The sequence below is a fragment of the Heterodontus francisci genome, chromosome 29 (genome assembly GCF_036365525.1).
Source record: "Heterodontus francisci isolate sHetFra1 chromosome 29, sHetFra1.hap1, whole genome shotgun sequence".
Taxonomy (NCBI): Eukaryota; Metazoa; Chordata; class Chondrichthyes; order Heterodontiformes; family Heterodontidae; genus Heterodontus; species Heterodontus francisci.
The window spans coordinates 29582571-29608217 of record NC_090399.1 but is presented as its reverse complement, the minus strand read 5'-3'; the positions used below and the strand labels follow the sequence as shown (position 1 = coordinate 29608217).

Below are 25647 nucleotides of genomic sequence, written 5' to 3'. Positions count from 1 at the left end.
CCTGGTCTGTATGTCTCGGTAACATACTGGGTAGTGCGTTTATGCACACAGCCATCCGAACCGCCTCTAATTATTTGTCTTTGAGCTGTACTTACTGGCTGTCTCTCATTATCAGCTACCTGCAAACCTGGAAGAAGACTCTGTTAATTGTGTCCCATGACCAGGGCTTCCTGGATGACGTCTGTACAGACATCATTCATCTGGATGCACAGAAGCTCTTTTACTACAGGGGGAACTACAGTAAGTGGCGAGCAACAAGGATGATGCTGGGTATTGGAAATACAAGTAATGAGGACTGGTTAAGAAAATTGTCTTTGAAAAGGAAGAGACACTGAGGTGATCTAATTGGATTTTTACAGGATTGTGAAGGAGATTGTTAAAAATGAACTAAGCAAATCATTCACAATGGTGGAAGGTTCCAATTCCAGTCACCACAAGTGAGTAACTTACAAATAAGAGAAAAAAATGTAAGGGAACTTCTTCACCCAGAAGAAAGATGTCATGGCAAAATTGCAGGTGTGTGTATTAAGAGCATGAAAACAAGTGCAAAATACTGAGGATACTGGAAATCTGAAATAAAAGCAGAAAATTATGGAAACACTGCTGATCAGGCAGCATTGACCTGAAATGTTAACTGTTTCTCGCATTTTCTGTTTTATGTTCTCCCTTTGGAATTACTTACTAAGGAAGGTCATTGATGCGGACAGCATAAATAAGTTTATATAAAACAGGGAAGGCACATATTACGATTCAGTGTCCATTCTGCGAAGTATAGGTGGATGAGGACAGGGTCAAAGTTGATGCAGTCAAACAGCCTGTTTACATTGACTATCTTGCTTACAAAAATGATGGACAGAGAAAGACCCAATGGCCCATCTAGCCTGTCCCATACAATTGTGATGACTTGTGCAGTGCATTCACTCCTTACTGATCTGGAGAGATGGATAAAAACAGATACAAACCAAAGCCAATTAGTTGAGGGGGGAGTTGATCACATTGACCCTGGTTTACCTTACAAGTTACCTGTCTCTTTTGCAAGGTGGTCTCCGCCCAGCCAATAACAAACATGTAAGTGTGATCCCTTGTCCTTCCTCAACTATCCAATTGAAATAATAGGTCTGCATAAACACAATCTAGTCCCTTCATTATTTTATAAATCGCAATCAAATCATCCTCAAGTCTCCCTTTTCTAAAATATAGAGACCCAGTTTGGGTCTATCATAGTAACTAAGGTGTTTAAACTGAGGGTTAATGATCTTATAATCTTCAGGCCCTCCTCTGCAGCCTTTCTAAAGTGTCAATATCTCCCACTAAGCAAGGAGACTGGAATTGTATTGTAACTGAGGCCTAACCAAGGTCTTCTACAAGGACAAAATGATATGTTTGTTATATAGTGAATTATCCTGTTCAATCTGGAACCCTGTTTGTTCTAGCAATGTCTTTCAATGTCTTAACTTCATACAGCTTTGGAGCTATATCTTAGATCATATATAAATAATAGCCATGCTTTGGTGCCATACCCAGCAAACGTCAGTGAGGGGGTGGTGTGGAGGTGAGTGGGGGAAGGGGGCAGGGGTGCGTTAGCGGAAGAACACATTCTGGAAATCTCAGTGCGCAAGAATTAACAGTATGCAGGAGGTGCCTGATGTTGAATTATGGGACTCAGACATACCCAAACTGATGGAAATCATCTGTGAAGTATTGATGCAGTGCGCACCTCAGGCTAAAATTACGGTAATAACAAATTGGACAAAAGAGATTGCAGTGCACTAAAAGTAACTGAAAGCAATCTACAAATGAACAGGATTGTATTCTAAATGAACCATCACTGCATACTTGCAATGTATATTCCCCTTATCTCTAGCCTTCTCCAGCTCTCAGATCTCTATGCTACTCCAATTCTGGCCTCTTGTGCATCCCAGTTTTTTTGCTGCACTATAACTGCCATGCCTTCAGCTGCCTGGGCCTTAAACTCTGAATTCCCTCCCTCTTTTTGCTTTTAAAACCCTTTTTAAAACCTATCTCGTTGACAAACTCTTTAGTCCCCTGTCCTACTATACCCTTACTTGGCTCAGTGTCAAATTTTGTGAAGCGCCTTGGGATGCTTTATTACATTAAAGGTACAATATAAATGCAGGTTGTTGTACTGATTAAAGAGGATTATGTGTTGGCGGATTGGTGATTGATTGCAGTTGAGCTGAATAATTAAAGTTTGATTGGTGGGGAAGGAGAGCTCTGCAGAATCATAGTATTTAACATGACAAATCTACAGATTGTCTGTTCCCCTTCCCTTCAAACTCCCCAGTGCACACAGGCGACTAAATACAGTTCTTTACGTCAAATTGCTTACCTTCCCTTTCCCATTACACTTTAGCAAAGGCCTCACAGCATCACTTTGTGCAGCTGATCTTCAGTAATGTGGATGAATCTGTGTCCTGTAACACCTACAAGAAGGTAGTCCTTCCTGCTACCTCCTTGTACAGCAAGTTTGCATGCGTCGATTCCTTCTCTGGGGACTGCTGTGGCTCTTTTGATTCCTGTATACTTTGTGCCTGGTCCAGATACCTTTAAGAAGATGTACCAGCAGAAACAGAAGGAACTACTGAAACTCTACGAGAAACAGGAAAAGAGACTTAAAGATCTAAAAGCAGGCGGCAAGTCGACCAAACAAGCGGTATGTGATTCAGGCAATGTGCTGCTGATTGGCTGGCCTCAGTCTGGTTTGCAGTATCCTCTTTGTGTTGGATGTGGTGTTTCTCACCACTGTATATAAAATTAATTTGCTGATGTATAGTCTGCAGGGAGTTAACTTGAACTGTTGGTGCTTGTGAGTGGGCTGGGGAGGATTGTCTGCATGGCTTCTCAGATGCTTACCTTATGAACAATGGAAATAGGTATTGTATAGGTTAGTGCACCATCCTTTCTGTCACCTGGTGCTTCCTCACTTACATTGGCTTCCAGTCCAGCAATGCCTCATTTAAAATTTTCGTACTTGTGTTCAACCCTTCCCTATCTCTAACCTCCTCCAGCCCTAGCACCCTTCACGAACTCTGCATTCTTCTAATTCTGGCATTTCATGCTTCCCCGATTTCTTCTGTTCCCTCCATTGGCTGCTGTGCCATCAGTTGTGCTCTGGAATTCCCTTCCTATACGAGGACATTTTATTCAGGTAAGTCCGTTGTAAAAGTACAGGTCGTTGTGTAATCCCCACTTCTAAGTCTTGAGGTCATAATCAAGGCAGACACTTCACTCCAGTACAATGAGAGTGCGCCATTCTGTCAGGTGTGTCCTTTTAGTTGAGATGTTAAACTAAGTCTCATTCTGTACTTGGTCTTCCTGCTACCTCTGGGTGACATCAAGCATAATCACAAGGTCAGCATTCCATTGATTTACTGAAAATGCCCAGCTTTGCCTTGAGCTCCTATGGCCAAGCTTGTGCTCTCAGCCTGCCTGGTTTAAAGTTGTGGTTGAGCCATAATTTCTTCTATATGAGCCTCAGGAAGATCCAGCACCTCCTGGAAACGCCACGCCCTTTCCTGTAATTCCATTCCCCTCTCATTTTGTTGAACTAGACATAAAAGCATAAGAAGTAGGAGTAGGCCATTTGGCGCCTCGAGCCTGCTCCTCCATTCCATAAGATCATGGCCGATCTGACTGTGGCCTTAACTCCACTTTCCTATGGCCCCTCATAACCCTTGACTCCTTTGTGGATCAAAAATCTGTCCAACTCAGCCTTGAATATATTCAATGATCTAGTCTCCACTGCTCTTTGGCAGAGGATTGCAAAGCTTATTGACGCTCTGAAAGGAGTAGTTCCTCCTCCTCTCCATTTTAATGTAAGATCCCCAATTTTTAAACTGTGCTCCCAAGTTCTAGATTCCCCCAGGAGGGCAAACATCCTCTCAGCATCTACCCTGTCAAGCCCACTCAGAATCTTGTATGTTTCAATAAGATCACCTCTCATTCTTCTAAACTCCAATGAGAGGGCCAAACTGCTCAACCTTTCCTCATAAGGCAACCCCTTCATCCCAGGAATCAGCCTAATGAACCTTCTCTGAACTACGTCCAATGCAATTATAGCCTTCCTTGAGTAAGGAGACCAAAGCTGTATACAGTACTCTAGGTACAATCTCATCAATGCCCTGTTCAGTTGTAGCAAGTCTTCCCTACTTTTATACTCAATCCCCTTGCAATAAAGACCAACATTCATTTGCCTTCCTTATTACTTGCTGTACCTGCATGCTAACTACTTGTGATTCATGTACTAGGACACCCAGATCCCTCTGTGCCACAGCATTCTGCAGTCTCTGTCCATTTAAATCATATTCTGCTTTTCTATTGTTCCCACAAAGTGGATAACTTCACATTTTCCCACATTATATTCCATCTGCCAAATTTTAATCCACTCACTTAACCTATCTGTGTCCTTTTGCAGACTGTGTCCTCCCCACAACTTGCTTTCCTACCTATCTTTGTATCGTACACAAATTTGGCGACAATAACAGTCCCTTCATGTAAGTCATTAATCTAGGTTACAAATAGTTGAGGCCCAGCACTGATCCCTGTGGCGCTCCACTAGTTACAGTTTGCCAACCTGAAAATGAAAACCCGACTCTGTTTCCTGTTAGTTAGCCAATGCTCTATCCATGCTAATATATTACCCCCAACAACATGAGCTGTTATCTTGTGTAGTATCATTTTATGTGGTGCCTTATGGAATGCTTTTTGGAAATCCAAATATACTACATCTACTGGTTTCCTTTTATCCACCCTGCATGTTCCATTCTCAAAAAACTCTGATGAATTTGTCAAACATGATTTCCCTTTCATAAACCACGTTCACTCTTTATGATTTTCTAAATGTCCTGCTACAACTTCCTTACTAATGGATTCTAGCATTTTTCACAATGACAGGTGTTAGACTAAGTGGCCTGTAGTTTCCTGCTTTCTGTCTTCTTCCTTTTTTTGAATAGAGGTACTATATTTGCGGTTTTTCAATCCGCTGGGTCCTTTCCAGAATCTAGGGAATTTTGGGAGATTGCAACCAGTGCATCCACTCTCTGCAGCCACTTCTTTTAAGACCCTTGCGTGCAGGCTGTCAGGTCCAGGGGACCTGTCAGCATTTAGTCCCAATAGTTTTCCTAGTACTTTTTCTCTAATCATATTGATTGTTTTAAGTTTCCCCCTCCCTTTTTCCCCATGATTTTCTATTATCATTGGGATGCTTTTTGGGTACCTGTGAAGACAGATACAAAATACTTGTTCAAAGTCTCTGCTATTTCCTTGTTTCCCATCATCAATTCCCCAGTCTCAGCTCGAAGGAACCAATGTTTACTTTAGCTACTCTTTTCCTTTTTCTATACTTCTAGAAGCTGTTACTGTAATTTTTCTATTGCTAGTTTACTCTCGTACTCTAATTTCTCCCTCTTTATTTTTTAGTCATCTTCTGGTTTCTAAAATTTTTCCAATCTTCTGGCCTCTCACTAATCTTTGCAGCATTGTACACCTTTTCATTCAATTTGATACCATCCTTAACTTTTTTAGCCATGAATGGTGCATCCTTCCCATCTTTCTCAATGGTATATACCTTTGTTGAGAGTTATGGAATATAACTGTAAAGCTAATATTGCAGAAGATTGGAATGTTCTTGTTAATGATGCTTTCTAAATGCAATTTGTTGTGAGGTCAATAATTGAAAGGTAAATATACATGTATTTGACTTTTGAAGTAATTCTACATGGCACAAAAGTAACTTAGGCACAGTGACTGATTTTAAATAACTTTGGAAACGGTGAATCACTACAGTCTGGATGTAAAGCATTTCTGGTCTGGATGAGGACTGCACTATAATTTGATGGTCAGAATCATAGCACAGAAGGCAGCCATTCGGCTCAATGAGTGCATGCCGGCTCTCTTTCGAGCATTCCAATCGGTCCCATTCCCCCACTCTATTCCTATAGCCCTGCAGGTTTATTTCCCTCAAATGCCCATTCCAATTTCCTTTTGAAATCATTGAATGTCTCCGCTCTTAACACCCTTGTGGACAGTGAGTTCCAAGTCATTACCACTTGATGTGGTTTTTTTTAAAAAAAAAGCTTCATATCGCTTGGCCTAAAGCTTAAATCTATGTCCCCTAATCCTTGTACAATCAGCAAATGGAAGCAGCTTTTCTTTGTCTACCTTATCTAAACCTGCCACAATCTTGTATACCTCTATAAAATCTCCCCTCAACTTCTTTTGCACCAAGGAAAACAACCCCAGCTTTTCCAACCTAACCTTGTAGCTAAAATCCCTCGTCCATAGAACCATTCTGGTAAATCTCCTGCATCTTCTCAAGGACCTTCATATCTTTCCCAAAGTGTGGCTAACCAGGGCTTTCTAAAGATTTCGCATAACTTCTCCACTTTTGTACTTACTATTTTTATTGATGAATCCGAAGATCCCATATGTTTTGCTAACCGCGCTGTAACTATGTCCTGCCACTTTCAAACATTTATGCAGACTGTCCCTGCACACTCTTTAAAACTGTGCCATTAAATCTATTTCCTCTCCCCATCCCTTCTGCCAAAGTGCATCACTTGTATTAAATTCTATCTGCCACTTATCTGCCCATTCTTCTCGCCTATTTATGTCCTATTGCAGTCAGTTGATATCATCCTCATTACCACATCTCCAAGTTCGATGTCATCGGCAAATTTTAAAATTTTACTCTGTATCCCAATATCCAAGTCATTTATAAATTTTTTAGAAAGCAGTTGAACTATCACTGATCCTCAGGGAACACCACTGTCTGCCGTCCTCCATTCTGAAAGCAACCAGTTACCCCAAATTGCTGTCTTCTATCCTTAAGCCAAATTTTTATCAAAGCTGACACTTGACCCTCCTATTCCATGAGTTTCAATTTTGATAGCCACCTTTTATGTGGTACTTTGAGTCAAATGCTTTCTTAATCCAAATAGACAATATTCACCACATTCCCTTAATCAACCTTGTCTGTTACTTCATCAAAAAAATTCAATTAGTCGTAAATTATCTTCGTACAAATCCATTCTGGCTTTCGTTAATTAACTCAACCTCTCCAAGTGCCTGTTAATTCTTACTTTGATTATTCTTTCTAAAATCTTGCCCACCACTGATGTTAAACTGGCTGGCCTGTAGTAATGAGAAATGTCTTTACACCCTATCTTGACAAGGGTGTCACATTTGCCACTCTCCAATTTCCTGGCACCTCCTCAATATCTGGGGAAGTTTGGAAGATTATGGCAAGCCCTTCTGCTATCTCCATCCCCAATTCCTTTAGCAGACTGGGATGTAAGCCATCCAGACCAGGTGACGTGCACTCTATGCATAGCTAAACAGAGAACAGTAGAAAATAGGAGCAGGAGTAGGCCATTCGGCCCTTCGAACCTGCTCCGCCATTCATTATGATCATGGCTGATCATCCAGCTCAGTAACCTGTTCCGCTTTCACCCCATATCCTTTGATCCCTTTAAACCCAAGAGCTATATCTAACTCCTTCTTGAAAACATACAATGTTTTGGCCTCAACTGCTTTCTGTGGTAGCGAATTCCACAGGTTCACCACTCTTTGAAGAAATTTCTCCTCATCTCAGTCCTGAATGGTTTACCCCATATCCTTAGACTATGACCCCACTGCACTGCACTCCCCCACCATCAGGAACATCCTTCCTGCATCTACCCTGTCAAGTCCTGTTAGAATTTTATAGGTTTCTATGAGATCCCCCCTCGCTCTTCTGAACTCCAGCAAATATAATCCTAACCGACTCAATCTCTCCTCATATGTCAGTCCTGCCATCCCAGGAATCAGTCTGGCAAATCTTCGCTGCACTCCCTCTATAGCAAGAACATCCTTCCTCAGATAAGGAGACCAAAACTGCACACACTATTCCAGGTGTGGCCTCACCAAGGCCCTGTATAATTGCAGCAAGACATCCCTGCTTCTGTACTCGAAACCTCTCGCTATGAAGGCCAACATACCATTTGCCTTTTTTACCGCCTGTTGCACCTGCATGCTTACCTTCAGCGACTGGTGTACGAGAACACCCAGGTGTCGTTGCATATTCCCCTCTCTCAGTATATAGCCGTTCAGATAATCTGCCTCCCTGTTTTTGCTACCAAAGTGGATAACCTCACATTTATCCACATTATACTGCATCTGCCATGCATTAGCCCACTCACTCAACTTGTCCAAATCACCCTGAAGCCTCTCTGCATCCTCCTCACAACTCACCCTCCCATCCAGTTTTGTGTCATCTGCAAATTCGGAGATATTACGTTTAGTTCCCTCATCTAAATCATTTATATATATATATATTGTGAATAGCAGGGGTCCGAGCACCGATCCCTGCAGTACCCCACTAGTCACTGTCTGCCATTTGGAAAAAGACCCATTTATCCCTACTTTGTTTCCTGTCTACCAACCAATTTCATATCCATCGCAATACACTACCCCCAATCCCATGTGCTTTAATTTTACATGCTGATCTCTTATGCTAGCCTTTCCTGCATATCAATTTTCACCCTTATCTATTACCTCTACCATCTCCAATTCTGCTAAAGGCCTGCTCAGGTCTGCAAATGAGGCCCGACCCGGCCTGAGTCCTTCTATTTTTTCCCGTACCCGACCCGACCAACTTAACTTCCGTTTTTCACTTTGTTCCTTACCTGCACAACCTTAACATAACTAACAAAACCAACTTTAAAGTCCAAAAAATAAATTTAAATTAGAGTCACTTATCTGAGGTGGTGATAGAGCGTGTGCGACCCGAACCCGACACACGCCGTCAGGTCGGGTAGCAGGCCTTTAACTTCTACTGCAATTTTGTCAGCATCCTCTTCCCTAAATAAACACCGATACAAAGTACTCATTACATATTCTAACCTTGCCTTGTGGCTGTAAGCAGTTATCAACTTCTTTGACCCTAATGTCTTATTGCCTGCTTACTATTTATATGCTGGTACAAGATTCTTTAGGATTCATTCTCTCTTTGCCAGTCTTGGCTTCCTCTTCCTGTCCCTTCTCAACTTATTGTATTTGGCCTGGTTCTCACTTGAAGAATTCACCTGATACGCATCATACACCCTCTCTTTTTGCTTCATCATATTCTCTATCATCCTCATCATCCAAAGAGCCCTGGCTTTGATTTGCTTATGTTTCGCCCTTGTTGGAATGTACCTCGCCTGTACCTGAAACATCATCCTAAAGATCTCCCGTTGTTCCGTTACAGTTTTTCTCGCCAGTCTTTGGTTCCATTTTACCTTGGCTAGATCCTCTCATCCCATTGAAGTTATCCCTCTTTCAATTTAGAAGTTCTACTTTAGATTGTTCCTTGCTCTTCATTACGAATCTAAACCTTTATGACATGATGATTACTCTTGCACAAATGTTTACCCTTACACTCTTGGTCCACTTGGCCAAACTTGTTCCCCAGTACCAGATCCAGCTATGCCTCCTTCCTAATTGGACTGAGAACATGTTATCAAGGAGGTTCTCCTGAACTCACTTCAGAAATTCCAGCCCCTCACTTCCCTTTCCATGTGATTATCTTTCTCTTCTCCCACCACCCTCCCCCCCCCCTCGCAGGATTATAGGAACAGGTGCAGGACATTCAGCCCATTCGTGTCTGTTCCGCCATTCGATTTGAGCACGGTTGGACATATAATGCATTGTGGTGCTTTGTACCTGAAGTGGATATCATGTTCTGATGGACAACATGACCGTTGAAGGGGCAAACATTAGAAAGACTGGTCAATCTATCTTTGCTTTTTCTCCTCAGTAGGTAGACAGATGGTTTATTATTATAACTGCTGTGGCTGATTTTCTATTCTTTCTCTGCCTCCAAACAAATTCTGTCTTGTAGGAGAAACAGACGAAGGAGGCACTGACTCGCAAACAGCAGAAATGTCGGAAGAAGAACCAGGATGAGGAATCACATGAAGCTCCTGAGCTTCTGAAAAGACCCCGAGAATACACAGTGAAGTTTACATTCCCAAACCCACCTCCGCTGAGCCCTCCAATTCTTGGACTGCATGGTAAGAGTTTAAATGGTCGAAAGATGCTCCACTGTGCTTTTGCTTTTTCTAAATAAGTGCTGAACAATAGCCTGGGATACCTCTTCCTCTTGTATTCTCCTTTCATTCTCCTGGGCTTGTCTTCTTCCCTGAATCTCTACCCATGGGTCACCAGCTCAGTTTAGGACATGGCCAGGAATTTAAATCTGTTTTTTTTGGCCTCTTACAAGAACTTAAATGGCTTTCAGGTGGGGCGAGGAGTGTATGTATGGTGATGCACAAGGCATTCCATTTGAGTGCAACAGACTGGATGGATTAGTGGATCTTTTCCTGTCTGCCATTGTTTATATGTTTCCTATGTTATTCCTGCCTATGTCACATCATTCTGTGGCACAGAAATGAGTTCTCCACACTGGTCATGTAGTTACTTTTATAATCTTTCTAGTGCCTCCAACCCTTGGGGCTCATACTTACACAGTGTGTTTAAATGCTCTACCTACAGATTTAAAGGGCTGTAATTCATTTATGAAAGGGAACACATGGGGAACTCAGCTGGGCATTGCTTGAGATATATGCTCAAAAAAATTAAAATAGTGGAGTGGGACTAGGTGAGTTGCTCTTGCAGAAAGCCAGCATGGGCATGATGGGCTGAATGACCTGTGCTGTAACCATTCTGTGATTCTATCTTATGATTGTATGTAATTTTATCAAAATTAATTTGGCAAAATGCAACGATAAAATCAGTTTTTCAGGGCCAGAGAGGTTGTTCAGCAGTTATGACTTGGTACACTATTTAAAAACCCAGTTTTACCTCGTTAACATAACTTTTTCAGGGACTTTTAATAATGATGTTACAGCATAAAAGGGGAAGTTCTGTTAAGTGCAGTGATTTATGAAGATTTCCCTCTGCAGCGACGTCAACAATGCACCATGTGGAGGAGCAGGGAATCACTGACAGCAACTTCTGGATTTCCATGTATTACCGTGCGGATGCCAGAAGTTGCTGTTCGTTTCACAGTAGTAATGATGGTGAGCGCTGACAGATTTGCCATCATTACAACTGCAAAGTCTGAGCCATTGTGATCATGTCCTGTAATATGTCTTGAACTCATTACCTTCTGCCTCAGTGGAGAGCATGCAATGAACTGAGCCAAGTTGGCATAAAATACAAAGTTGTGGAAAGGAGTGTCAACAGTGACTTATTTGGCGTTGTCACTGTCCTAAAGATGTGCTGATGTTAAAAAATCAAGGGCAACAAAAGGCTATTCATCCTATTGAGCTCATTCTTTGAGTACTCCAGCTCACCCAGCTTAACATCCAACAGTGTCTTCATTTGCTAAATTCTCCTTTCCGCTACTGTACCCATTATATTGGTTGTTCTAAATGTTCATTGCCCTTTTTTTCACTAAGATCTATTTTAAATCTACTTGCCCCAAATTTTAATTTATATGCTTTTGTCCGACTGGCCTGACAACCTTGAAGTAGTTCTCTTTGATCATTTTACATGCCACATACCTCAATGAAATCCTCTTCAACCACCTGCTTTCCAGATGTCAAGCTTAAGCTTCTCTGGTTTTTTTTTTTGGTTCATTCGCTTTACCTTTTACAGTCATTCTTGCTTTCCTCTGCACCCACTCCAGTGTATGTATGTGTTTGTCCCTGTAGAATTCTGTCCAGTGTACACAGCTGACAGGATCCTGTATAACATGGTTTGTCTCGAATGTACTGATGCATTCATTCTTTCTGAAATTTCAGCTGTTGATTTTTCTTATGAAAACCAGAAGCCGATTTTCAAGAACCTCGACTTTGGTATTGACATGGATTCCAGAAGTGAGCACCCTTTTAATTTTCCATTTGCTAAACTGCTGTTGGGGGCAGTGAGGGTGTTTAACAGAATATATTTGTGAATCAGAGTAATTAATTGTAGGGTGTATTGGCTGCGGAGCATGATGGATTTTAAATTGCTCAGCTTAATTTATAAGGTTCTGTCCAAATCCTTTGTACTGCTGCACCACATATTTGTGAGCTGTTTAGAAATCCCCTCTAGTTGCATGAGTTAATATTACATCAGTTCAGTTCAATATTTGCAAAAGTTTCACATTGCAAAGTAATTTTGTAACTAAGGAACTTGGAAGGTTTATGTCGAAAGAATTTGATGTCCTGAAATAAGTAATAGGTTGCATCTAATCAAGGGGTTCAGATGGTTTATGTAGAATAATGGATACCCGGGAGTGAGTTACAGACTAGAATCTAATCGAAGGGTTTGGATGGTTTATATATAGAATAATGGATACCTGGGAGTGAGTTACAGACTAGAATCTAATCGAAGGGTTTGGATGGTTTATATATAGAATAATGGATACCCGGGAGTGAGTTACAGACTGGAATCTAATCGAAGGGTTTGGATGGTTTATATATAGAATAATGGATACCTGGGAATGAGTTACAGACTGGAATCTAATTGAGGGGATCAGATGGTTTATGTAGAATAATGGATACCCGGGAGTGAGTTACAGACTGGAATCTAATCGAAGGGTTCAGATGGTTTATATATAGAATAATGGATACCCGGGAGTGAGTTACAGACTGGAATCTAATTGAAGGGATCAGATCGTTTATATATAGAATAATAGATACCCGGGAGTGAGTTACAGACTGGAATCTAATCGAAGGGTTTGGATGGTTTATATATAGAATAGTGGATACCCGGGAGTGAGTTACAGACTGGAATCTAATCGAAGGGTTTGGATGGTTTATATATAGAATAGTGGATACCCGGGAGTGAGTTACAGACTGGAATCTAATCGAGGGGATCAGATGGTTTTCTATATAGAATAATGGATACCCGGGAGTTAATTACAGACTGGAATCTAATCAAGTTTGTTTGAATGATTATTTTGTGGTTTGTTGTCCAAGTCCCTAAATCAGTCCTGCCTTGAAATTGCTACATAATATTTAAATGTATTAATGATCTCTAATCTGAAATTCAGATGTGTTTAGCAATGCTGTCTGTTACAGTTGCAGTTTTGGATGTTTCCTAATATTAAATCTGTTGAGCGGAAAAGGGCTCCTCCCTGTGGAATATGGCATGTTTCCTGCATCTTCTGTCCAGTAGTGGAAAGTCCCTGGTAACGGTTTCTGTTTTGCCCTTCTCTCAGTCTGTATCGTCGGACCCAATGGAGTTGGAAAGAGTACATTGCTGCTCCTGCTCACTGGAAAGCTGACCCCTGTAAGTTGTATTACACAATCTGCTCCATCCAATTGTTGAATCCTGCAACCACATTCTATAATTTTTTTTCATTCATTCTCTGGATGTGGGCATCGCTGGTGAAACCAGCAATTATTGCCCCATCCTTAATTGCTCTGATTAGGTGGTTGTGGGCCATCTTCTTGAACCGCTGATAGTTTTAAACAAGTGAGAGTAGCTTGTTAGGCTAGGCCACTTCAAAGAGCAGTTAAGAGTCAGCCGCATCGGTGTACAACTGGAGTCACGTAGAGGCTGGACTGCTTGAAGACCGCAGGTTTCATTCCCTAAAGGACATGAGAACAGCGGTTGGGTTTTTATGCCAATCCAGCAGCTTCATGGACACTTCACCAATTTTTCTTTGATCGGATTTTTTTATTAAAACTGAATTAAAATTCTCTAAAAGGTGGTAGGGTTTGAACTCCCATTCTCTGCTGTCTGTATTATTAGTAATGTAACCACTCCACCAATTTCAGAAGGTCCATCTGGGCTGTGAGTCACCCTTTGGGACCATTGGTCCTGCTTCATAATAGTTAAATCAAAGTGCTTTACATATCTTGAACCACTTCAGAGTGTATATAGGCAAATGTGGCAGCAATGAGAGCAGTGACTCGCTAAGTTTTATCTTTGTTAAGAGAAGGAATGTTGGCCGGGACACCAGAAATACTCCCTGCTCTTCAAGTAGGTAATCTTCACTGTTACCAGAACCAATAGAGCAAGCAGGTGGACCTTGGTTTAACACATCATACAAAGAACAGAACTAGCTTTGTACATCTTGATCGACCAAACTGCAGCCTGGTGCTTACTCATGGGAGGAGGGTGAAAGAATGAGGTACAAGCAGGATTTCCATCTGATGCTGTGTTTTGTCTTTTATTTTTCCTGTGAATCACATTGTCTATTAAATGTTTTAAATGAGCCTGTATATCCCAGAAGTCACTTGCAATTGTCAATTTTTCATTCTCATCTCTTTTTTCCATACACCAACCTCACCCCACTCACCCAGCACCCTGTAAGTAAATCCACTGATTTTAAAAGATCCTTCCAACTGGTTCACATCAGCTGTTCTTAAGGCTTTGAATCTGTGGCCTGCATTCTCATCACAATCTGGTCGTCTCAGTGTTACTATTTCTACTGCTAGATATGCAGATAGAATCATAGAAAGTTTAAGGCACAGAAAGAGGCCACTTGGCCCATTGTGTCTGTGTCGGCCGAAAACGATTCACCTATTCTAATCCCACCTTCCAACATTTGGTCCGTAGCCCTGCAGATTATGGCACTTGAGGTGCAGATCCAGACTCCTTTTAAATGAGTTGAGGGTCTCTGCCTCAACTACCCTTTCAGGGAGTGAGTTCCAGACCCCCACCACCCTATGGGTGAAAAAGTTATTCCTCATCTCCCCTTATATTTTTCTACCAATCACTTTAAATCCATACTCCTAGTCACTGACCCCTCTGCTAAGGTGAATAGGCCCTTCACCTCCACTCTATCCAGGCCCCACAAAATTTTATACAAAGATGTGAAGAATTAGAGAGGGAGGAGGCTTGTCTGAGCACAAACGCCAGCATCGACTAGTTAGGCCAAATGTCCTGTTTCTATGCTGGAAATTCTGTGTAATGTTAGATTAATGTAACTTATGTGACCGCAGTGGAATTTAATTCCCTCCTTTTTCTTTAATTTCAGACTGTTGGTGAACAGAGAAAGAACCACAGACTGGTGAGTGTCTCTGGGAGCACTGTTAGTCTCCACTGGAGAGATAAGCTGTCCTTGTGCTGAAATACTGCACCGCGCTGTACCAGATGTACAGATACTTTTCTTTCTACCCATGCACCTTCCACAGCCAAATATGTCAGTTGGAGATCTGCTGCTAAACCTCTGCCGGCCCTGCTGCAACACCAGCTGCATGCGACTAGTTCAGGCGCATCTCTCTACAAGAAGGGCATTGAGCTTCCTCATAAAGCCTCCCTACAATGACATAGCTAAGATTAGTGCTAAGCAAGCTGTGCTATTGAAATAAAACCAGAAAATACTGTAAATATATCATCCAGCAACAAAGGGTATGTTGATGTTGGGATCCAATGCCTTCATCGGAACTGGAATCAAATACGCCCCTAAATGAATCTGAAGAAAAGGGAGGGGGAGCAATGAATAGGAGTCAAGATTCGCAAATGTTAGCTACTACCACAGAGGAAATGCAATGGATTTTAAGTGATGTGGGTTATTGTTTCATGAATGCACATCTGACAAATCTTGTGACAGTGTTATTGCTGTAACACCTGACACTGTCACTTGTCTGTATTGCCATTTATGAAATTAACTGTGGATGTACAGTTAATCACCCTGCTCATGTATAGCACTTGTAGTGATGCCGACATGTGAGGCTGTTTCTCTTCGTTGGAAAAGTTAGCCTGACTCGTGTCCTCATATTTACAAATGAGCATTGCACCTACAGGCGTGTTGATTGTTTGTAAATCACTGAACCCTTTGTACAACATGGATTCCTGAGTTGGCTGATCTGAGTCTGGATGGTGGGATAGGTGTAACATTTGACCTTAGTGCCCCAGAGTCAGGGAGAGAAAATCAGCCAGGGCTCCTGCTTCTGAGTGCTATCCCTTGATTCCTGCTGAAAGAATTGTATCCAGTTTGGATGTGGTTGTCAGGTGAGGACAAGATCAGATTTGGTTGTGCTTCTCACACCTTTGTGAAAATGGTTCACTCATGGCTAAACTCACAAATTAATAAAAGTGAACATCATGGAAACTTAGCCCAGTGATGAAGTTTCCCTATGGGGCAGAAAAAAACATTAGTGGTCTGAGAGATATTGAGTGTGAAGGGTGGAATGTGCCATGTAGTTTGGCTGACACACTATGCCTCTACCAGTTTGTTTATTATTCAAGGGAGTGATTCTGGAGAGGGAATCTCTTGTGTTGTATTTCACTGTGTCTCTGATTAACTTCTTTTTTACAACACCCATCCACACACAGAAAATAGGTTACTTCAACCAGCAGTATGCAGACCAGCTCAATATGGAGGAGACAGCGACAGAGTACCTCATGAGAAACTTCAACCTGCCATACCAGGACGGGCGGAAATGTCTTGGGCGCTTTGGTCTGGAGAGCCATGCTCACACCATCCAGATCAGCAAGCTCTCAGGTACTGATTGAAAAGGGTCAGCCTGGGATTGGGGGAGTACGAGGAAGGGAGGGAAGAATGAGGTTTGAAAGAGGAAGTAAAGGTTCTTTCATTTCCTCCCAATCAGCTAATAGTGACAACAAAATTACTCATTACTCTGAATTATTTTTGTAAAAAGGATCTAATCAGACATTTTATGTGAAGTGTGTATGCTGGTAGAACTGGACTGTTTAAGGAAACATTAGTTAGTGGTGCTTTGAACAGTACAACTCAGTTTACACCAGGCCCGTTCAGGGCATAATCTGAACTCCTGCCTTTCCTGAAGGTGCTTCCTCTTTCTGGGCTACATTTCCATGGTCAGCAGTCCCTCAGCCATGGAGACCATTGATTCTGTTTGAGCTTAGATCATGAATATTGGATGGGGGGGTTGGGGAAGCATCACAGCCAAGCCCCATTCTGTTCTCAACCAACATCCATCCACACATGCACTTTTCAGTATGGCTCAGTGGATCATAATTGGGAATGAGAACCATGACTGGTGGCTGTTTTTCCTTAAACCAAGGGCGTGGAGATCAATTGCAGTCCCCACCTGCCGGAGTTTGGTGATCTCAACATAGGCTGGGATTGAAGCTGTGACTTCTGGTCTGCAGGATTTGGTATCACACTAGGCAGCACATCCCAACAGATCCAACGGGAGGAGTTTGTTGACAAATTCTGAAAGTAGCTAATTCAGATCTTTGTTTACATATAGTAAAAAAACACACAGCTAGCTGTGCTGTCCAGAGACTTTCCTGTTTCTGACTTTGTGCACATAGAAAATTTTGTGGGAGAATTCTTTGGACTGCTCAACTGTCACTAAAATGTTTAGTGCTGTGTTAAATGGCTGGTATAGGAGGCCAACTAAATTCAAGCTGGTCATCAGCCTGACATTTATAATTGAGGCCAGTGTGTACGTTATATCTCAGTTGAATGTAGCTTGATCGGCTAGTTGAATAATTCAGTCAGTGAATGAACTATGTAGTCAGTGGTCATGGTGTAAATATTCACCCATATCTGGTCCCTGTTTCTCAACTCATGGGATTGGCCAAGTTGTGTGGGCTCATTATGGGTTTGAGAGGTCATGACTGACTTTTTTTTGATTTAGCTGCATGGAAACATACACACAAGTGGTCATCTGTCAGTTAGCAGGTGGAGCTGTGCTGTTGATATACAGCCGTTTCTGAGCTCTTGAACTCGTCCATCTCCTAGCTCTGTGTGTGGTCATGTTGTTCATGTCATCGTTTCTGTTCCCTGCAGGTGGTCAGAAAGCAAGAGTGGTGTTTGCAGAGTTAGCCTGTCGACAGCCTGACGTACTCATTCTGGTAAGCCAGCCACCCGGATCAGTGTGATTTATCCTTGAATGTTTTTGTTAACTCTCCTGAGGATGCTGATTCATGGAACAGCTACCCCTCAGGTGCCTCACCGTACTTCATGCATGAGCCTAGACGGTGAGTTTCTGCACGGTATTCTGTCATGGGCCTTCATGGATTTTTCTGCCAGTCTGTGTTACAAAAGATTCCCTTCTGGATCTGCTTATACTGACAGTGGGAAGAACCTAGCTAGACCCATTGACAGAACCTGAAGGTAAAATCCTCAGCAATGCAGAATTCCCCTTTCCCTCCAGCTCTTTGAACTGGCCTTCCCTCAGGACTGGGTTCAGCATTTTACTGCAATATTGATGGCTACGCACAGGGAGAGGCAGCAAGAGGCTGATGCCTGACCCAAACTCTACGTGGAAAGGTCTACAGCTGTGATGCAATTTGATATAACTGCAATTTGATTGTTGGATATTATCATGCCTAGTGACATGGCTTTGACTACTTCCTTGGACTGTCCTCATCCCTTGAGTTCTGGCCGGTGGGTGAGAGGGATGATGACATTTACTAGTATCTGGTTAAAGTGGAACCAAGGTCTTTTTCCCAACTCCTGTGCCTGCGTCCCTCCCCCCACTCCAAAAAAAAAAAAAAAAACCTGGTGATCTATGTAGAACTAGCTATATCTGGGGAGAGGCTACCAAAGGGTTTTTTTTGCTTCTGGAATTGTGACCAATTTACATTTTGAAGAAATGTTGACTGATCTGTTCCGAATTGCAGGATGAACCCACAAACAACCTGGACATAGAGTCCATTGATGCTTTGGCTGACGCAATTAATGTCTACAAAGGAGGTGAGTCTGCATCATACTGTCTGAGGGCCGGGCTAACCTAATGTGGTTGTTTGTGTTTCTTGCCTCACTGCTGTAGAAACTACCTGTGGATGATTCCCTGGGTGAGGGACTCCTCCTTGAAATAGAATGATACAGCACAGGAACCATTTAGCCCATTGTGCCTGCATTGGCTCCTTGGTAGTTCTATCCAACTCATCCCACTCCCCTGCTCTTTCCCCATAACCCTGTATTTTTTTTCCTTCTAGTATTTATCCAGTTTATTTTTAAAAGTTAATGAATGTGTTTCAATCATCCTTTTCATGCAGTGCATTCCAGATCATAACTTGCTGTGTTTAAAAAGTTTCCTTTGTTGCCTCTGGTTCTTTTGCCAATCACCTGAAATCTGTGTTCTCCAGTTACCAACTGTTCTGCCACTGGAAAGTTTTTTTTACTTATTCTGATCATTTTGAACACCTCTTTCAAATCTTCTCTGCTCTGAGTAGAGCAATCTCAGCTTCTCCTGGCCCCTCACAAGTCCCTCATCCCTGGTATTATTCAGGTAAATCCCTTCTGCATCCTCTCCAAGACCTTGACATCCTAAAGTGGTGCCTGAATATTCTTCACCTGCAGTTTTTCTTCTAAAGATGCTGCCTCTTACTGTGCTGTAGTTCCCAAGTGCCTGATGGTGTCTTGTCCAATTGGATATGTTGTGAGCCAAGACTGAACGTTGGCAGGCTGTTCAACTGTGCGGAACAATTTTTTTTAATCAATCTTTTCTTTCCCTAACATCCGCATGCATTTCAATCAGGAGCAAGAATTCCACCCCCCGCCACCCTTCAAAAACTAAATAGCTGTTTTCCATGGATGAACTTGAGTTTTGAATATCGCAGCCAAGCCAGATTTTCTCTCCACCCCGCGCTGTAGTTAGTGAATCATGATCAGGACGGCGAGTCCAAGCTCTGCACACTCTTCCCTGCCCACCCCAAGTACAAGGACACTGCTTGTGTTAAGCCAGCACAAACAAATACTGATACAGAGCCCGTGCTATATGATGTACAGTGTGTTAATAGAGTGCAGTGCTGCTAGTGTTAACTCAACACAGACTGATACGTGGCTTGTGCTATAATATTTCTTCCATCTCCTTGCACAGCCGTAATTATCGTGAGCCATGATGCCCGGTTGATCACCGAGACAAACTGCCAGCTCTGGGTGGTGGAGGAGCAAAGAGTGAACCAGATTGACGGCAGCTTTGACGATTACAAACATGAGGTGCTGGAGGCGCTGGGAGAGACCATCAACCGCAAGCAGAAGGATTGAGACCCCAGGACTGATGGGTCGAAATCCTTGCAGCCAACGCTGCAAATGAACAGAAGCACTCAATGAAATAAAACTGCAACAGGATGTGGAGCAGCCTCATGAAGCCTCACATTGAGATATGCAGAAATTATTTAATGACAATCTGCAGCCTTGTGCCTGATGTATTTCATACTTTAAAAATGCCAACCAAGGGACTATTTTCAATTGATATACAAGTGTTTGCATCTTTTTGGGTCAAAAAGATAGTAAAATATTGAAAATATGAAATTAAAAAATAGATAATTCTGAACATGGACAGGTTAGTTAGCATCTGAAAGAGGAGACAGATTTAACATTCTGGGTGGGCTCTCTAGAACTGAATTCTGAATTTGAAGCACTTGCCTCTTTCCAGGCACAGATGGGCCTGCTGTGCATTTCAAGCAATATCTGTTGTTTCACTGTTATAAGGGAGAGCAGTTCAGATTTCAGTTCAGAAGTGGGTCCCTTAGCTTGGCTACAGCTGCTTTTTTCTGTTATTGGGTCTTTTTCAGACAAGTGTGGCAGCATTCAGCCCAGCTAGAGAGCTGTTCCTTGGCTGTTCAATCTGACCCTCTTGATGCCTTTCACACAAGGGTGATTTGAAGAGACACCATGAGATGAACAGGACCCAAAGATGGATTGGTGCAGGGCCTGTGTTATCCTGACAGCAGCTTTTGTGGCAAAGTTGACATTCCTCAGAGGCTGCAGGACATATTTGTATGAGCTGACCAGAAACTAAACCTGTCCCAATAAGAGGTGGCAGCAGCAATGTTTGTGCTTAGCCAAGCATTTCAGCTGTAACATTAAATCAGAAAAAAAATTAGATTATGGATATAACAATCCCCATCTATGAAAGTGCTTTCATGGCAGAATTGTATTATACTGGAGCATGCAAGAAAACCAGCCAGAAAGTGGCCACTCCCTAATGGCACCATCCCAATCCATACTCAACCCACATTCACCCAAAAAGAAAATCCAGTACTGGGACTTAAGTTTAGTTGCTGTTAGTCACTCAGATGGGAATTGGACTGCATGGAATACAGGCTGCTATCGAGCCAGGGCAACAAGTGAGTCATGTCCGATTGTTTGATTAAATGGATGTAAAGCTCAATGCAGTGACTGGAACTGGATTTTTAAACCCTGTTTTGTAAGTATCTGGGAGTTAAATATAGATGATGTGGCAGTCCTGTCTTTTTCAGTTGTTTACTGCATTACAGCCAGTTCAAGTATACTGACTGGTCTCAGAATTCAGCATGTTTACAAGCTACCTAAAAGGGTTTCATCTTAAATGAGGTGCAGATGGGGTCTCAATACTACAGCAAGAAAAGAGATTTCAGAGTTGGTGGTGTATTTACATTTGCTCAGTGATTGCTTGTGAAATAGTTGAACTACCATAAAGGTGTATTAAAGTTAAGGCACATTAGATCAAGCTGTGCTCTGCATCAAACCGGCCCTGGAAACACTCGACGGGGTGGTGTAGAAGAAGCATCGTTCTGCACCTAATCTATGTTCTGCCTTCCCCAGATTACTGCTGCCACTGGGGTGAAGTGGATTAAAATGGTCCAGTCTCTCGCCACTGATCATCTGTCCCTTCACAACCTCAATTATTTGTTCATTGTGGTGGAATATAACTTGCAGCTGCAGTTCCTATCAGGTTATAGCTACCTGTGGTACACAAGTGTATGGGATTAGTCCTGGAGAAGCTCAGATCTGTTGGACAGGCTGTCTAAATGTTGGGCAGCAGTTTGGCCCAATGTTTTAAATCTGCTCTGGTCATTTGGTCAATTGTGGGATTGCATGGTGGACTTTATTCTTTTACCAAGGCATGTTCTACTTTGCATTTGCACTAATCCTGTGCCAAGTAGAAATAAGCATTTGGTGCATTTGCTTCACAGGACTGCTTTTTAATTGAAATGAAGATACCACAAAAAATCTTGAGCATCCAAATAAAATTATTTTACACTAGAACCATGGAAAAATGCTGCCATCTATTTTTGTACTGTAGAACCACAGTTGTTACAGCACAGGTGGTGGCCTGGAAATAGGCAATGCACAGTTAAAGAACAGAGATTTTATTGGGGTGGTAAAATTATTAGAGGCATAATTTATTTGATCAATATGGTACCCTAACAGGCTGGGCATTTTCACAGTGATGACTGATGGGCAGAGGGGCTGAGGCTCACCTTTTCCAGGTGGTTAATATTCTCAATCTCCAGCTTGAGATATTCCCATTGAGGAAAGCTATCTTTAAAAATAGCTCATCTCACTCCTAATTTATTCTTAAAGCTTTTAACTGCTTTAGTGTGTCACCTAGCTTCAACTAGCCAAATGTAATGTTACTGAACAGAAAAGAGTCACAGTCGCTACTCAGTGTACAGAATTATTGCATTATGATGTTACAAGTGAGGCTGCAAAAATCACGTAGAATTTATTTTTGCCTATTCTACTAGTAGGGGCACATTCCATTTACTCCATTGCAAAGAGCTTTGATATAGTCCTGCAGTGGTGTGATTGTGGGATCTCTGGTCCCTGCCCCAAATCAGCACAGCATATAATACAGCTGCAGATTAACTGCACGAGGAAACAGAGCACTAAGTTCTGGCTACGTGTCCAAATAGGTTCACTACGATCATGCAACACTTGTCAGCTGAAACCAAAGAGAAAGAATGAACCTCTAGGCTGTTTGATTAATTGTTAACATTGGCCTAGGACATGCTTGATTTACGAACTTGATTTACCATGTTTGTCCCAGCGAGGGCAGATGAGTATGTCATGCTCAGAGACCCTGCTCCCCTTTCTGCTTGTTCTTTTGGGAATTTGATGGGAGAGATGAACTGAGCATTAGCAAGCAAGGTTTTAAGCTATCACAAGCAGGAAGGATACAAGGAGCAGCACAACTCTATGACAATAACCATGAACCTTGTTCAAGAAGGGGAGTAGAGACAGCCCCGTTAATTATAGACCTGTGAGCCTTACTTCGGTTGTGGGTAAAATGTTGGAAAAGGTTATAAGAGACAGGATTTATAATCATCTTGAAAAGAATAAGTTCATTAGAGATAGTCAGCACGGTTTTGTGACGGGTAGGTCGTGCCTCACAAACCTTACTGAGTTTTTCGAGAAGGTGACCAAACAGGTGGATGAGGGTAAAGCAGTGGATGTGGTGTATGTGGATTTCAGTAAGGCGTTTGATAAGGTTCCCCACGGTAGGCTATTGCAGAAAATACGGAAGTATGGGGTTGAAGGTGATTTAGAGCTTTGGATCAGAAATTGGCTAGCTGAAAGAAGACAGAGGGTGGTGGTTGATGGCAAATGTTCATCCTGGAGTTTAGTTACTAGTGGTGTACCGCAAGGATCTGTTTTGGGGCCACTGCTGTTTGTCATTTTTATAAATGACCTGGAAGAGGGTGTAGAAGGGTGGGTTAGTAAATTTGCAGATGACACTAAGGTCGGTGGAGTTGTGGATAGTGCCGAAGGATGTTGTAGGGTACAGAGGGACATAGATAGGCTGCAGAGCTGGCAAATGGAGTTTAATGCGGAAAAGTGTGAGGTGATTCACTTTGGAAGGAGTAACAGGAATGCAGAGTACTGGGCTAATGGGAAGATTCTTGGTAGTGTAGATGAACAGAGAGATCTTGGTGTCCAGGTGCATAAATCCCTGAAGGTTGCTACCCAGGTTAATAGGGCTGTTAAGAAGGCATATGGTGTGTTAGCTTTTATTAGTAGGGGGATCGAGTTTCGGAGCCACGAGGTTATGCTGCCGCTGTACAAAACTCTGGTGAGACCGCACCTGGAGTATTGCGTGCAGTTCTGGTCACCGCATTATAGGAAGGATGTGGAAGCTATGGAAAGGGTGCAGAGGAGATTTACTAGGATGTTGCCTGGTATGGAGGGAAGGTCTTACGAGGAAAGGCTGAGGGACTTGAGGTTGTTTTCGTTGGAGAGAAGGAGGAGGAGAGGTGACTTAATAGAGACATATAAGATAATCAGAGGGTTAGATAGGGTGGATAGTGAGCGTCTTTTTCCTCGGATGGTAATGGCAAACACGAGGGGACATAGCTTCAAGTTGAGGGGTGATAGATATAGGACAGATGTGAGAGGTAGTTTCTTTACTCAAAGTAGTAAGGGCGTGGAACGCCCTGCCTGCAGCAGTAGTAGATTCGCCAACTTCAAGGGCATTTAAGTGGTCATTGGATAGACATATGGATGAAAATGGAATAGTGTAGGTCAGATGGTTTCACAGGTCAGCACAACATCAAGGGCCAAAGGGCCTGTACTGCGCTGTAATGTTCTAATTCTAATTCATGAAATGTGAGTGAATTGGTATAACTGATCATGGTGGCACCAGGCCTTGCAGAAGTTTGTATTCTCAGACCTAACCTCTAGGTTATGCATTTTCATAGCATTCAGAATGATACAGATTGGAAGATGGCCATTCAGCCTATTGTTCCTATGCTGTCTCTGGTAGGGCTATACAAGTAGCCCCACTGCTCCAACTTTTTCCCCTTCAAGTATTTATCACATTCCCTCTTGAAAGACTACTGAATCTGTTCCCACCACGCTTTTGGACAGTACATTCCAGATCACAGCTCGCCAAGTAAATAAATTTTTCCTCATTTCCCCCTTTACTTAATTTGCATCTTAAATATCTGTCCTGTGTACTTTACCTTAAATTATCAACATTATTTATATAGCACTTTTTATGGAGTTAAACATCCCAAGGCATTTCATAGGAACATTTCTACTCTATTAAAACCCTTGAATTTTGAATGCCTCTTAAATCTCAAGCTTTTAGGCTCTAGAGAACACTACACTCTCCCCCAAGCTGTTATCCTCAAATCTCTGCTCCCTCAACTAATAAATGTTTAACACGAAATATTTCAATTCACTGCACAATCTAATCTTAAAAATGAAGTCAATCTGACTCTGGTGGGATATTTACCATCAAGTCCCAATCCATCACCAACTTTACAAGTAGGCTACATTGCTGACTGTATTCACATTTTATTGAGAAACAATTTTAATTGAACACACTCCAGAATCACATCCATGTGGCTTGGTCAGTAGTTGCTAGGTTCATTTCAAAAGCTATGTTTTAGTTGAAGTGTGAGTTACATCCTCCTTCAGGAAGGGTTTGTACATCTTGCGAATCCGAGTGATCTCCTTCTCAGGTGGTTCCTGCCACTGGTACCAGCTGTACCAGGGTCCCTCCTTCCAGGGAGGAGGAGGAGTTTTGCCCACTGCCCCGTGGGATCTAGAGTAATCATCCAGATTGATCTCAATGTGCGGGACTTGGAATCCGAGCAAACCTGTAACAGGGTGCAAGAAATGTAATTAGCAGGACGGTGTGGCCAGTCCAAACTGGACAGAGTAAATTTGTACCACTCAGGAACCCAGCCTTGAATACTACATTTATTGTTTTCCTGTAAACAAGTATAAAATGACATTCCCTCAATGCAGCCAGCCTCATCCTTAAAAAAAAAACACTAACTGGGTTCCAGTTCAGTCATGAGCTTCCCCCGTGCTCACCCAGGACCAGTGGACATCACAGTTCTGCCCTTGCCCAGTGATCGATCGCTTACCTGTTTCTAGCCACAGGCTGACAGGAAGCAGCCTCATTTCACCTCACTATCTCCAACTGTAGATCACAGTGGACCTACTGAGATCAGCCAGCTCAGAACAGAACAGGGATACAAAAGGGGGATTTTTGTCGTCTGGTTCAGAGA

General features: G+C 42.4%; 2 protein-coding genes across 3 annotated transcripts in view; one reads left to right on the top strand and one right to left on the bottom strand.

Moving 5' to 3' along the window:
* Positions 1-21892, top strand: part of abcf1 (ATP-binding cassette, sub-family F (GCN20), member 1) — an 83458-nt gene extending 61566 nt beyond the window's left edge. For both annotated transcript variants that reach the window (XM_068009653.1, XM_068009652.1), the window contains 10 exons: positions 116-240; positions 2562-2674; positions 9881-10052; positions 11787-11861; positions 13190-13260; positions 14957-14989; positions 16258-16426; positions 17702-17766; positions 18538-18610; positions 19740-21892. In XM_068009653.1, coding sequence (XP_067865754.1) covers positions 116-240; positions 2562-2674; positions 9881-10052; positions 11787-11861; positions 13190-13260; positions 14957-14989; positions 16258-16426; positions 17702-17766; positions 18538-18610; positions 19740-19906 — 1063 coding nt within the window. In that variant the 3' untranslated portion in view covers positions 19907-21892. The remainder of the gene's footprint in view (positions 1-115; positions 241-2561; positions 2675-9880; positions 10053-11786; positions 11862-13189; positions 13261-14956; positions 14990-16257; positions 16427-17701; positions 17767-18537; positions 18611-19739) is intronic.
* A 399-nt stretch (positions 21893-22291) lies between these two features.
* Positions 22292-25647, bottom strand: part of mrps18b (mitochondrial ribosomal protein S18B) — a 38015-nt gene continuing 34659 nt past the window's right edge. Inside the window, exon 7 of the mRNA XM_068009654.1 lies at positions 22292-25230. Coding sequence (XP_067865755.1) covers positions 25010-25230 — 221 coding nt within the window. The 3' untranslated portion in view covers positions 22292-25009. The remainder of the gene's footprint in view (positions 25231-25647) is intronic.